The sequence below is a fragment of the Anneissia japonica genome, unplaced genomic scaffold (genome assembly GCF_011630105.1).
Source record: "Anneissia japonica isolate Jap-2015-1 unplaced genomic scaffold, ASM1163010v1 scaffold997_len2565447_cov190, whole genome shotgun sequence".
Classification (NCBI taxonomy): domain Eukaryota; kingdom Metazoa; phylum Echinodermata; class Crinoidea; order Comatulida; family Comatulidae; genus Anneissia; species Anneissia japonica.
In genome coordinates this window covers 385,006-399,295 of record NW_022696369.1, presented here as the reverse complement: position 1 = coordinate 399,295, position 14,290 = coordinate 385,006, and the positions used below count along the sequence as shown (strand labels likewise).

The window sequence follows — 14,290 nt, the reverse complement described above, 5'->3', positions numbered from 1 at the left end:
ATATAGGCCTATGGCCTACGTCCTACTGTACTTACTTTGATGTCGTCGGGGTATAATTCTGTCTCTAAATGCAGCGTGACCACTAGGAAAAATCAAAATTCAAGATTGGGTCTAAAAAATCCCAAGATCGCTTTTAAAAACCCAAGATTCGCAAAATATTAGTATATATACATAAACTTCATTTAAAAGTCCTTCATTTTAAAGCTTTTTTAAATTTTGTACTGTATAAGCCTTAACGAAGTGTCTAGATTTTCGAGATCAGAAACTCGTTCGCTTTGGACCATACTATTCGAAGGCCTACTCTGTGCGTCCGTGGAAAATCCTTTTTGGTGACTAAAACGTGATATCCTTTCCTCTGGCATTGTATGTTAGGCCAAGAGTTTGAAGTTTGTGCGCAATTTCACCCATTCGATATTAACAAAGTCAGTACTTCACACACATTATGCCTATGGCATTATTATATAAAAGGGCGTAATCGATCTTTTCAGAGTGTCTAACTGATCTGTCAATTTTATACCAGGGGACTACAGTATTGCATAGGAGTATTTACAATAAGAAAAATTGGGAAAACAGTTTCCTTTAAGATTTACTTAAGCGAGTGTGTATGAAACCGGGTCTATGGCAACTATAATTTGATACTACGTCTAGAAGTGTAGAGATACGGACCCTATTATTAAAAACTGTTGAATTCTAAATGATTACAAGATGACCAAGCATATGAATGAATCAGTCTAAAATGATATTCAAAGATATTATACAGCTAACCGCTAATGTTTGTTTTGCATGTCTATTACACACCGTCACTCACAAACGTATGCAAAAATTGGTCGTAAAATTTGACAAGTTGACCATTAAAATCTATTGTAAATATTTATTTAAATCCGTACACCGATTTTGTTTCAAGTTGTTTGTTTTTAATACTATAGCTGTTTCTTTACGATGACATTGTTTTGAAATTGTACTGTATAACGCTCCAAAATTTGTTTTATGGGCAAACAGGAAGGCTCTAAATTTTTACAAGTTGACCATTAAAATCTATTGTAAATATTTATTTAAATCCGTACACCGATTTTGTTTCAAGTTGTTTGTTTTCAATACTATAGCTGTTTCTTTACGATGACATTGTTTTGAAATTGTACTGTATAACACTCCAAAATTTGTTTCATGGGCAAACAGCAGAAGGCTCTAAATTTTTACAAGTTGACCAAGCGTGTTGCTGCATCATTATTGTTCGGTTACGATCACTTTTCAGGCAGAGAGCAGCAGGCTGATAATTTGTTTTTCCCACAGCTATTTGGATGTCGTTGTTGGTAACTTTTTTTTTTAAATTGTGAGTGTAAATATTTTGTAGTGTATATACTGTAGATAAGAATTGTAGATAAATAATGCACACAAAATCAATTGTCGATGGAGAACGGCGTCAGTCATCTGATTAGTCCCACATTAACAGTACCGATATTTTGAATACTCCTCTTCTGCGAATTGTTTTATTGACAGTGACTCATCTAATTCTTATATAATCACTTTAACATTTTAATCGAAATAGTTCACCATATCGTAAAAGTTTGAATACCCACCCAATTCGTTGGCGATCCTCAGTGTATGTTATGTTAATGAAACATGTCATACTGACAACAAGGGAATGTGTATTACAAAATGCCAGTACGTATTTTTTTAGATTTTGACGCACTCCGTTCTGTTGTGTGTGTCTGCTGTTGAAAACAAACTTCCTAATTTTGTGACTCGCTATGATGACTGAGATGGACCATGTTGATTTATTAATAATATGTTGTTTGGGATGGAAAAAAGTAGAGTCAATTTCCCAACAATGCTCCATCAGCAAATAGTTTGGTGTGCGCTGGACAGTATGGCTATGGAATTTACTAACCACACAATCCACAATAATTAAGTCGCAAAACTTTAGCTGCATTTGGTGGATTAAGTCGCAAAAATTTATCTTCGTTTGGTAGCGCCATTTACTCTAGGTAGACGGAGACCGGTTTCGTTACCGGTTGGTACATTTCTTACAAGCATTTAGCCAAAGGCCAGTGAAAGTTTTTTATCGATGTTTGCCATCCTTATGTGAGCTATCGTAAAGTCATGGTTTGCCGGACTTGCGTTCAATTTAAATCTCCGAACTTCTGAAGCTGAGATATTCTATGAATGTAGGCTTGTATCGCAGGCTACAATTTAAAAACGGGTGACCAAATAATGAATTGGGTGCTAAATTTTGATTTAATGCTGGGCAAGTTAAAAACAGACATTCCGTCCGAGTGGGACTCATTTAAAAATTCGAGGGGGTTCGCTAGAAAACAGGGGGGTTCGCTAGAAAAGGGGGGTTCGCCGAACCATAAAAACCCCCCTGGCTACGGGCCTGTCATTATTACTACTATTGTTGCTTCTACGACTACTGCTTCTGCTACTGCTGCTGCTGCTACTACTGCTACTACTACTACTACTACTACTACTACTACTACTACTACTACTACTACTACTACTACTACTACTACTACTACTACTACTACTACTACTACTACTACTACTACTACTACTACTACTACTACCACTACTACCACTACTACTACTACTACTACCACTACCACTACCACTACCACTACCACTACCACTACCACTGGAGATGCACGCTGGTGAATTAGAATTTACATATACGCATTATGACTAATTTTAGCATTAGAATCTACTTACCTGGGTTTTCATAGACTGTATCTTCTACGCCATCCCAGACAGGAACCTTTTTAGGAGGTTTAGGTTTAACTGTAGGTCCCTGTTTGCTCGCCATATTTTTCGATTTAGATTTAGACTTACATAATGCCTAAATACACGACCATAACGGCTAGCCTACGTACTTCCTTGTTACTGCACTATATGATCAGATATGATTTCAGGAAATAGATACTTATTTTCATATACAGTACCTTAATACAAAGATATGTTTTGAACAAAGAACAAGTTTGAATAACGAATTCGCATCATTGAGTTTGCATGCATTGTTATTACAAGAGGTAAACGTTCCTAAGTAACTCCCACGACGTGTCGAAGCAGGCTGTGACGCAGTCAGTGTGTCAGGGAATAAATTAATATCAAAACTAACTTAATAAATATAATTTGAAATTAGTTATTTAATTTAATTAAATTTAATAATTAGAATTAATTAATAATCAAATTCATATCAGCAAATGAGTGCGCACATCTTTATTAACTCCAAATTTTCAGGTGTTACTGTATTTGAAAGCAAATATAAGATGACATCTTTTGAATTACGCATCATACTATATAGTATTATGCGTAGTATCAAAAATGGTTTATTCGTATTGGAAGGAGTTTGCTGCTAAGGTGCAAGTTTGCAAACAAAATGAATGGCTAGTGATTTAAGAGGTAAAACTTACTACAGGTTAAGTAATACATATGCAGACAGCGAACAAAATATTAAAATATGACTGACTGATTAAAAAACATCAGGTAATAGCATTATTGGGGACACAGACATCATATTTTCTACAAGCTTAGAGGATTTGACTCGATGTTTGGGAAAAAATTTTTTTTCAGATAATGCACGCCATTGTGTTCAGACATCCATTATACCGGGTATGCCAACCATGCAACGAGTGTCAAAGAACAACTCATTATGGAGGCACACAAGGAGGGTAACAGTGGATTTCAACTGATATGTTTGCCCAGTTTAGGCCCTAAATGATAGACAAATAAATACCGTTAAAATTCTGATAGGAACCCTGATTCACTATTCATGGCCGGATTAAAGGGCTGTGGGGCTGGGGCTGGGGCTGTAATTGCAAGTGGACTTAAATAATCTTTGGCTAAAACATAAAACCAGATTGTCAGTGATTTTTCCTGGGGTTCGGAGTCCTGTTTTTCCTCATTGGGGCCTGTGGGCCTGGAGCACCAAAAGCCCTTATGTAAATCTGGCCTTGTCACTATTTATTGCTTGGCTTTTAGGGTGGGTTACAATTATGGGTTACTATTGGAGTACTGGGTCACTATTATTAGGCATAAACTAGGCCCCCGGTATTCAATCCCCGGCCTTCGGGCGAACTCCGGCCATCCAAAGATTTTGATCCTGCCCGCGCAACATTGGTAAAAAATAAATCATTTTCCGGCCGATTAATAGAAACACGACCACCTACGCAGCCATTGTTAACAAGAGTCTGGCTTTTTCTGAGTGCAGCTCATTGTATCTGTGTCCGGGAATCAGCTGTGTTTATTTTTAAATTTTGCTCACCTTAGCCCCAGCCATGGTGGGGCTGAGGCAAATGTGGGCCCTTCTTGGGTATCGGCCTCATCGTCGAGGAATTTCTGGCGCTGTCATTTTTTTAACTACTAAGTACATGAGTGAATTTTTTTATGCTCAGAAAATTTCTAGTTGTAGGGTAGGAGAATCTGGTGGTTCATTTATCCCCCTTCCAATTACTGAATTCCCTCATTAAAAAAAAAAAATAACAAGGCTTATCATAGTTATCATTGTTGAAAAACTAAGAATATAATAGACCTGTTACGAAGACTTGTAGACCTTATAAAAGAGAATGCGTAAAGCTGACATTAGAACAAATATACACAGTACACAATTTATGTCGGCCCACCGGTCTCAACAGGTTGAAATTGGCTATGGCCACGAGTATAAAAAGGGGTTGATACCCAGGAACTAGGCATTAATCCAAACATCATTCCTCCTGCGTTGAAAACTCACTAGAATAACTGCAGTACAAGTATAGATATTAGTTTTTAAGTTTATTATAATCATAATCATAACAAATCACATAAGGTAAGTAAACTGATATATATATGTATTGTAGCATTAATATCAAAACAACACTATCGTCATCCTCAACCATCATCAATTTAACAGTTACATCCGTTACATCATGGACCTATTAATCTGTCTCTTATACACATCTAGATGTGTATAAGAGACAGTATATACATATATATATATATATACATATATATATATATATATTTATTTATGTATATATATTATATATGTATAGGCTATATATGCCTATATATATAGTTCAATTGAATTTATTAATGATTATAATAATATATAATAATCATGATTATACATTTTTATGTACAAACTTTTGATAGAATCCCAGGGTCACTTTTCCCTTGGTTTTCAGGGTGGGTTACATTAGAGTATGGCTTAATTAGAGTCACTAATATTAAGCATAACATTCGACACTAGAAAATCCCTCACCCATGTCAACACCTTACACGAATAGGCCTAACTATGCAAGTAGATTTGTTGAATAAATTATATTATTCTGAAAACATATTGGGAAATTTAGGCATTCTTAAGGAAAAAATATATACCACAATGCAAAGCAAAGTGTTGATTCAAAATGAATGTTATTTGTAGGCTTATAATTATGTATTTTGGCATTATAATAATAAACCCCACTGAGTTACTATTATAGTAGTGGGTTATTAAAGATGAGGTTTTAAGGTGGATTACTCTGAGAGGTATTACTAATAGAGTACTGAAGTATTTCTACATTGGTATGTATGCATACCATTTGTAGAGGTGTGTTACAAAGTACCACTGGATTTTATATGAGCAACTTAAAATACATATATTATTATTTTCTTATAATACTTAATTATATTTATCATATATAAGTATTATTTACTGACAAGTTACTGGCTCAAGTTAGCCTATTACTTTTCAATTGAAAATCAGATAAGAAAAAATACACAGGCCTGTAAATAGACCTTTCCGGAGTGTGAAAAACTGACCAATCAGAACAGTGAAGGAAAATGCGCGCGTCCAAAGAGACACACGTGTTTGCGTATATTATTACACTGTCGTTTTGTGGGACCTTAGTAACAATATCCAAGGGGCGGGGCTTAGCGAAAAATTCAATTAGTTGGTAATACGATGTCTGAAACTCTATTACTATATTATTAGTAGTAGTATATATCAGTGAGAGCTATAACTTTCCCTCTAAAATTTCTATTCAATGTATACATTTCTTAGCGGTTTCTGTATTTTATTACAGACAATATTATTATGTCTATAAGATATTGCATATATATTTGTAAGAAAAAATATCTGTTTATAATTACTGTTTATTGTTTTACTGTTATATCAAATTTTATTATTATAAACACTACAACTTAAATTTGAAAATATCTGTTTTGTGTTTATAATATTGTTTTCCTGTTGTACCAATTATTATTTTTCATTATAAACGCTAAAACATAAACTTAAAAATATCTATTTTATGTATGTAATTACTGTTTATTGTTTTACTGTTATACCAACACTACAACTTAACCTTAAGAATATCTGTTTTATGCATATAATTACTGTTTATTGTTTACTGTTATACCAGTTATAGTTATTATTATAAACATTACAACTTGTGTTTTCGAGATATTCATTATAATGTGTGTGTAATTATTCTAATATAATGTATAATATAGGCCTACATATTATGTATTCATGCTTTGAATGGGTAACTGATAATTATTTAAACTAAATATGAACATATTTGCGGCCATGAAAATATCGAAAAGATTAGAGGCTTCTGTATTTTATTACAGAAAATATGTCTATAAGTTATTGCAAATATATTTGTAAGAGAAAATATCTGTTTTTAATTACTGTTTATTGTTTTACTGTTATACCAATTTTATTATTATAAACACTACAACTTAAACTTAAAAATATCTGTTTTGTGTTTATAATATTGTTATGCCAATTATTGTTTTTATTATAGGCCTAAACACTACAACTAAAACTTAAAAATATCTGTTTTATGTTTATAATTACTGTTTATTATTTTACTGTCATATCAATTATTATCATGAACACTGCACCTTAAACTTAAAAATATCTGTTTTATGTTTATAATATTGTTATTCCAATTATTATTTTTATTCGAGAGAGCAGCTTAGCTCAGTCTGGTGGTAGCCATTGTGTGTGCACTGAACCGTGGAGATCTCTAGGTCCCCGGTTCAATTCCCATCGCTGCCTCTCATTGTGTTTCAGCTGAGGGCAGAAATACATGTTACAATAGCGCACCCTCTTTCGGATAAGACGTTTAAGCCGTTGGTCCCGTGTGCATTTATGGCCCATGTGCACGTTAAAGAACGCAGTACACTCTTCGAAAAAGAGTAGGGGATTGTCTCTTGGTGTACTGTCCAATCACCACCACAGGAGGATCCCACTGGAAATAAGTCTTCTTCTAGACTTTCCTTTCGTGGGCTATCCTTGGTGTTTACACCGAATAAATCCAATCCAATCCAATTATAAACACTACAACTAAAGCTTAAAAAATATCTGTTTTATGTATATAATTACTGTTTATTGTTTTACTGTTATACCAATTATTATTATAAACACTACAACTTAAACTTCAAAATATCTATTTTATGTATATAATTACTGTTTATTGTTTTACTGTTATATCAATTATCGTTATCATTATAAACCCCGTTATAAACACAACTTGTGTTCTCAAGATATTCATTATAATGTATGTGTAATGATTATAATATAATATAGGCCTAATACATATGATGTATTCATGCTTTGAATGGGTAACTGGTAATTATTTGGACTAAATATGAACATATTTGCGGCAATGAAAATGTCGATGAAATTGCGCAGCTTCTTTTTTCTACTTCCTTGGCGGTTGTTTTAGGTCTTTTTTCACTATAAAAGAATGTTGTGAGTGTCCGTCAGTTTGAACTCGTCGCCTTCGTCTGATGTTGTCACCTTGCAAGAATATAGTCGATATCGCGTTTCCTAAGCAGTTCTTGGGAATCCACCCTTGTCTGTTGTCACTAAGGTTCTCAGCCCTTACCCAATCTGTTTAAATGGATGGAAACATATGTGTTTATTTAAGAGTTGTGAGTTCTGCTGTTCATCTCAACATAATAATTAAAGAAGAAGAAAAAGTAAGGTACATAATCCATATAAACATAGAACATGTCAGACATATATAATACCGGCTTTCTCTCCGATGATTTCTACTTCGTCTTCAATATTTACTCTTAGTTCGCCTCTCTCCTTCGCAATGAACTCTTTAACAATCTTATACTTCGGTCGACCTATAAGTAAAAGTAAATAATTTAGGCAGTACTATTTTTCAAACATTACTCTCATAATGAAAACACTCTCTTTCTCAGCATCATGTTCTCGACTTCTTACATCGTCTGTCCACTCATTACATCATCTACTCATTCTATTTGCGGTGACTTTCTCAACCAGTGGTGGCGCCAGAAATTCCCTGACGAGAGGTACAATGGACCTGACAGATGGATACCAACCTCAACTCTACGATTGTTAGGTTGAGAAGACACCGCTTAAATGTTCTTGGACTGTAAAAAAAATATTTAAAAAAAACAACAACCCTTGCATCTGTGTTGCACAACGAAATGACTCGCTTCTCGGCGGATGGGGAGGGGTGATTAGTAGGGTTACTCGAAACGGTGGTTCCTTTGCCCCAGAGCCCCCACCTCTGGCATCATCACATCTTCCACCGCATTGTTTCACTCATTGTGTTTACCGCGTTTCTCACTTTTTTACCCCGTTTCCTCAATACATGCACAATTTTCCCCTACTTTCGGCACCATGTTCCCGCTAGGTCGGACGTATTCCTATAAATCAGTGTAGTCAACTTACTCCATGATGCATAACCATTTCCGTCGTCACCTGTTGGTACAGTCATGTTCTTCCGCCAGAATTCGAAACTCCTTCATGAAAAAATATTATTTATGAAACACATTATTTAAAAATACATACAATCTCTCTTTTCTTTGTATTTTTACCTACATCATAGTACATCACTTTTCACGTCCGATATCACATGTACAGTACACAACACACAAAACTACAGATCTGCTTACAGGGTTTTAAAGGGCTTGTTAGCACCATAGTGTTATCATTACTAGACTACCTCAACACTTTTCACAATTTCTATCGGTGGTACAGATGGAAATTGGCCCAAACCTTGTTAAACGAATAGAAATATGTATAAATATAATAATAAGTATATATAGATATAACTGTTAATAGTAGTAAGTATATTCATATATATATATATATATATATATATATATATATATATAATATGTATATAAAATATGAAACTACAAAAGTAGAAGTTATTAATGACGTACGCTTACTTTATGAATAGTCCGAATAAGTAATTATTGAAAACATGACCAATTTTGGCTTACGAAAACTACTGTATACTGACTAACCGTAATCGTGAGTTTTCCCAGCAGACGTAATACATCCTCTTCGTTTTACCTGATGGACCTTTATACATTACAGCTAAGAACACATTCAGCGGCATTCCTTTTTTCATTGGAACTTTAAAGGGATAAGTACCAGATGAAGGCTTCTCAACTTCAACGAAGTTCTTGTTGGCACAATCAATAAGCTTGTAGACACTAAAAGATCATGAAGAAATAATAATAATAATAATAATAATAATAATAATAATAATAATAATAATAATAATAATAATAATAATAATAATAATAATTAATAACATTAAAAACAAACGCATTGTATATTCACTATATTAAGTATAAACGCAATCTTATTTAACTGAATGAAAAACGAAATTAGTAATATGTACAAGTGATGTCACCCACAAGAAAATATTTAAAAAGATGCCATTGAAAATATTACACTGGATCACGAGGTACAATGGGTATGATGGATGTAATTAGTGTCTTACTAATTCTGTTCGTCTGTTTGTTGTCGATTAACGTCAATAAACATAACCAGTCGTTCAAATGTGACGAGCTTCACATCCAATCCAACTTTCTTCCAGTCTTTACTGTCTGCTTTCTTGGAGGTAAACACGATGACGTCATCCCATGTTTCAACCCAGCTTTCATTGCTAATGTCATTCTCCTGAAATCGAAAATCTTTTTACGCTCAATATCAATTGTTAGTAACATGAATCACAAAATTAACTGGAGTGATTTCTTTTAACCAGAATTCAGAACTCAGAACTCAAAATGTTTTATTAGACAAAAAATTATAACAAACATTCTTGACATAAATAAATTAAATTATGACGAAATAATGGTAGGGAGCCTCTCATTAAGGCTAAAATAAGCCGCCACCATGAGAGCCACCGCACAGATAAATAAATGCATTGATTACTCATACGGTACTATTTTAAATGTCATTATCAATGGTGTAGTCGTCTTCCATAATGTGACGGTTGCTAAGTTGGGTTCAGGTTAAGAATAGCCAAATCAAACGATTTGATTGGCCACTAGTGATTTATATGGCGATTGCATTGGAGTGGGATGAACTAAATTTACAATATTACCTCGTTTGAAATGTCTTTGTCAGATTCAAACTCTATTCTTAAGAGGATCTTGGAGACGTGCATTTCCTCTTTCTCTTCCAATTCCAGGGCCTGGTCCTCACATCCGTCGCTAATGGTGTTCATATTCCGAACTAGGTCGTGGACAAGCCTCACTACGTTAGCTTCTGGGTCACTAGTTTTCTCAATTACATTCTGCAACCTCTGAGAAAATAAAAAATCTTATATATAATAAAAACTTTATATTACAAGACATACGTGTTTTATTGTTTTGTTTTTTTTTTCACAATAGTGGCAGTAGTCCATTATGATACCAAGCTAAAAACCATGACTGGTATAATCTTTTAAATTATTATTAAATGGTAAAGAGTATTTATGTAAAATTGAAAATAACAATAATGTTTCAATGAGCATAGTAAACGTCTAACCTTAAAGAGTAGCTTGAATTTGAAAATAAAATAGCACGGCTGCTTCAGAAGAACGTCTAAGGCAAGTAGCTTTCTGCTGTTTGATGAGTGACTCTCGTCCAACGTTTCTAGACGTTTTTCGATTTGTTGAAATGCTAGTCGTCTTTTTCTAATTTGTAGATTACGGTATAACACATAATTTTTCATGGCCATAATGCAGCATAATACGATATTTAATGACATTAATGTAGACATCTACAACTTACATTGATTTACGTTGTGTATAAGAGACAGGGCATATATATATATATATGCCTATATATATTCATAAATCCTCAAAGAAAGGTAAATACAGTGTTCGAATAAAGGACAAGATAACACATCGTGTAGCATAGCTCTCAACAAATTTTGTCCTATAAATAAATAAATAAATTATGTGGTAAAATGCCTCTGACGGGATTTCAACCTGCAACCTCTCGCTGTCAAGGCAAGCGTCATAACCATTAGACCACAGAGGCTGCATGGTTGAACAGATTTATATAACGTCAGATACACTCTATTACACAATAGGTACGACTGGAAACAAATAATAGCATATAATATAAATTAAGATAGCCGTTAACACATGATTTATTATTATGTTCTTTATTCGAACACTGTATTTACCTTTCTTTGATGATGATAAGTGCTTTTCGATCATAGATCTTTATCAAATTTACAATAATTAACAATAATGAGTAAGACAACAATAATTGCGCACGATCGACCAGAAGATTTAATATAGATACTGTATTACTGCCAAAAGTAATTGGAAATGACATAAAATAAGCAATAAATAAATGCTCAAGAAATTATAAATATAGGCTATCTGTATTATAGGTTGCGGTGCCATTGCAATAACCGCTCGACGATTTAACTTGCCATCTTTTGTCTTTGTTTTAAAATTATTACGTCTTATGCAGACTGAGGATATACGAGATTGACACTTGTTATACGTTAATGTAGTCCCTGGTCACTGGTACAAAGTGCAGCAATTCTCTGCTCTACGCATGTGCAGAAGAGTGTACCAATTGCCCTGTAGCCTAGCTGGACAGCAGAATAGCCCGGGTAAAACAAATTGCATGGAACTTTTCCGTTGAAATGCTATGTCCAATACATCATTATTCCTTTATTAAGTATCGTTTCCTCTACTGTTCGATTATTATTATTATTATTATTATATATATATATATATATATATATATTCCTTATATATATATTCATTATATATATATACATTTTTAATTTTGTAAAACTGTGGTACCACAGTGCTCTCAGAACAACATTGATTCAACATGTTACTTCATAACAATCGGCGCCCGTATTATCAGCAATATGGTCGTACCTGTATGGTTCCCCATATATATTACCTGCTTGAGTATCCACACGCGTGACTATAGGGAGGTTAGGACTAGATCTCCTTCTTAGAAAAGATTTTGTTCCAAATATGCGTTTTCTCAATGGCAATTTTTCTTGATTTTTCTTGTCGTTCGCTACACAACCGGCGCCCGTGTTATCAGTAATGTGGCTGTATGGATCCTCATACATACCGTCTGGATATGCTGAATCAATACGAAATCTATTGATAAAATATATATATATATATAGACATTTAAACGTACATACAGTAGTTCCCTTCATAAGTGGCAAATATTGACTTTAAGAAATGTCTTTTGAAAATTGTGTTCAATTATTGACGCACAATTGAATCTGCTGTATTCTTATTGGTCGCAGCAAAATAAATTTGTGGCTATGGGCCTGCATAATTTGACTATAGCCCAAAATGTGTGAAGGGGTGAGCGTTGAACATAAGCAATTAAAATTATGATTATAACCACATTCATTAGATTGGACGCTTTATTCTTAATTCATTCCTTGTCTCGGCTTAGAATGTAGAATTATAATCGCAGGTTTATACAATCAAAACGTTTCGACTGAATGTTCTAATTTTCTTTCATCTGTATACATTAGATGTGTATAAGAGACAGTATATATATATATATATATATATATATATTATACATACCGTGATAGATAATTAATAACGCCTTGAATTCTTTCAAAAAGCCTCCTGTACTCGCCCTCCTGTAAAATCCCATTCTTCGGGTCTAATGCTGAATTCTTGACGTACCGACTATCAACATTGCGTAAATCGTCTAGACTGTTGCTCACAAAGTCGACAGTTTCTTTGAACACCTATATAATAGAAGAAAATCATTCATTCAGAACTTTAACATTTAAAATATAAATCGTTTATTTGATTCACCAAAATTAGAACATCTTTTATAACCAGAATCTATATTTCAGTAATACTGGCTTTCAGCTAGTTACGCATATCATGAAATAGATGGAACAATTAGTTTGCAAAAAGAGGAGAATAGTTACATATTTGAAGTTGGCCTACCATCGTCTGCAAAATTTATATAATACAAAAAAAAAATAAACATGATGCATTCTTTGTCAACGTAATGTTTTAAGGTGACGTAGTATTTTCCTTTTCATTCGACCCATATAATTTGAATTTTATATTTTGTATAAAGCGGTTGTTATTGAAACACTTTAACATATCAATTATTGAAATCGTAATTAAAAGCAAAGAAAATTATATACTTCCATTTTTATTAATCCTAACCAAAGAGTATTCATAATTAAATTAAGACTTACATCTGCAGTGCTCTCAGTATCCCTTTGTACGGCACCAGTCCTTTGAAAATGTATAATTATAGAAAGTAGATATTTAGTATTTAGAACGTGTCAGAATAATGCAAACAAAATGAAGATGAAACATTACTTTTGGTTATGAAGTAATAATCTAAATAAATTTTGTATGAGATTTTGTGAAACTATAATTGTGCGTAAATTCTTTATATTTATTGAAATAAAAAATAAACGATACAAGTTCTGTACTCACAAATGAGGGAGAAAAGATGACTCATCAATATCTATTAAAATGATACATGGAATTCATTATAAAATAATCTTTATTATTCATATTATTATTCATATTATTTCGATGTGGGTTTGCGTCAGGAAAATATCATAGGAGTTATGTTTTGCCCTTCTACCTGTTATCGTACCGAATACTCAGTACGATCCCAGATATTTGCGAATATAATTCGCAAGTGATTCGGGTGGGAATCGAACCACGACTGCCAGATAACTAGCCTGGCGGCATAACCACTGACTACCGAGCTTGCGCTTGTGACTAGTATTGAATCCGATCCCTAGGTATTAGTAGGTGAAGAAGAAATGTCCCAACAAGTACCCGGTGTTATTCACCCATCACCTTACTGGCAATAACATTTATAACTGCTTGAGTATCTATAGGCATGACTATTGGGAGGTTAGGCCTAGGTCTCCTTCTTTTAATAGAAAAATAATTTTGTTCCAAATAAGCGTTTTCTAAATGGTAATTTTTCCTGAATGTTCTTCTACACAATCGGCGCCCGTGTTATCAGCAATATGGTCGTACCTGTATGGTTCCCCATATAATACATACCTCCTGGA

The 14,290-nt window shown here is 33.6% G+C and overlaps 2 protein-coding genes and 1 long non-coding RNA gene across 3 annotated transcripts in view; all 3 read right to left on the bottom strand.

Moving 5' to 3' along the window:
• Positions 1 to 2,875, bottom strand: part of LOC117101947 — an 11,312-nt gene extending 8,437 nt beyond the window's left edge. The window contains exon 1 of the mRNA XM_033242072.1: positions 2,707 to 2,875. Within this exon, the coding sequence (XP_033097963.1) occupies positions 2,707 to 2,800 (94 nt within the window). The 5' untranslated portion in view covers positions 2,801 to 2,875. The remainder of the gene's footprint in view (positions 1 to 2,706) is intronic.
• A 4,325-nt stretch (positions 2,876 to 7,200) lies between these two features.
• On the bottom strand, positions 7,201 to 10,957 carry LOC117102038. The gene is made up of 7 exons (XM_033242252.1): positions 10,766 to 10,957; positions 10,341 to 10,541; positions 9,735 to 9,913; positions 9,250 to 9,441; positions 8,669 to 8,739; positions 7,993 to 8,094; positions 7,201 to 7,852 (listed from the first exon to the last, which is right to left on the bottom strand). Exons 1-7 carry the CDS (start codon positions 10,955 to 10,957, stop codon positions 7,662 to 7,664), a joined length of 1,128 nt encoding a protein of 375 aa, XP_033098143.1. The 3' UTR covers positions 7,201 to 7,661.
• Positions 10,958 to 12,815: 1,858 nt separating this feature from the next.
• LOC117102033 lies at positions 12,816 to 14,237 on the bottom strand. Its single transcript, XR_004444351.1, has 3 exons — positions 13,695 to 14,237; positions 13,448 to 13,487; positions 12,816 to 12,979 (listed from the first exon to the last, which is right to left on the bottom strand). It is a non-coding gene; the product is annotated as an uncharacterized LOC117102033 (long non-coding RNA).
• Between the last annotated feature and the right edge of the window lie 53 nt (positions 14,238 to 14,290).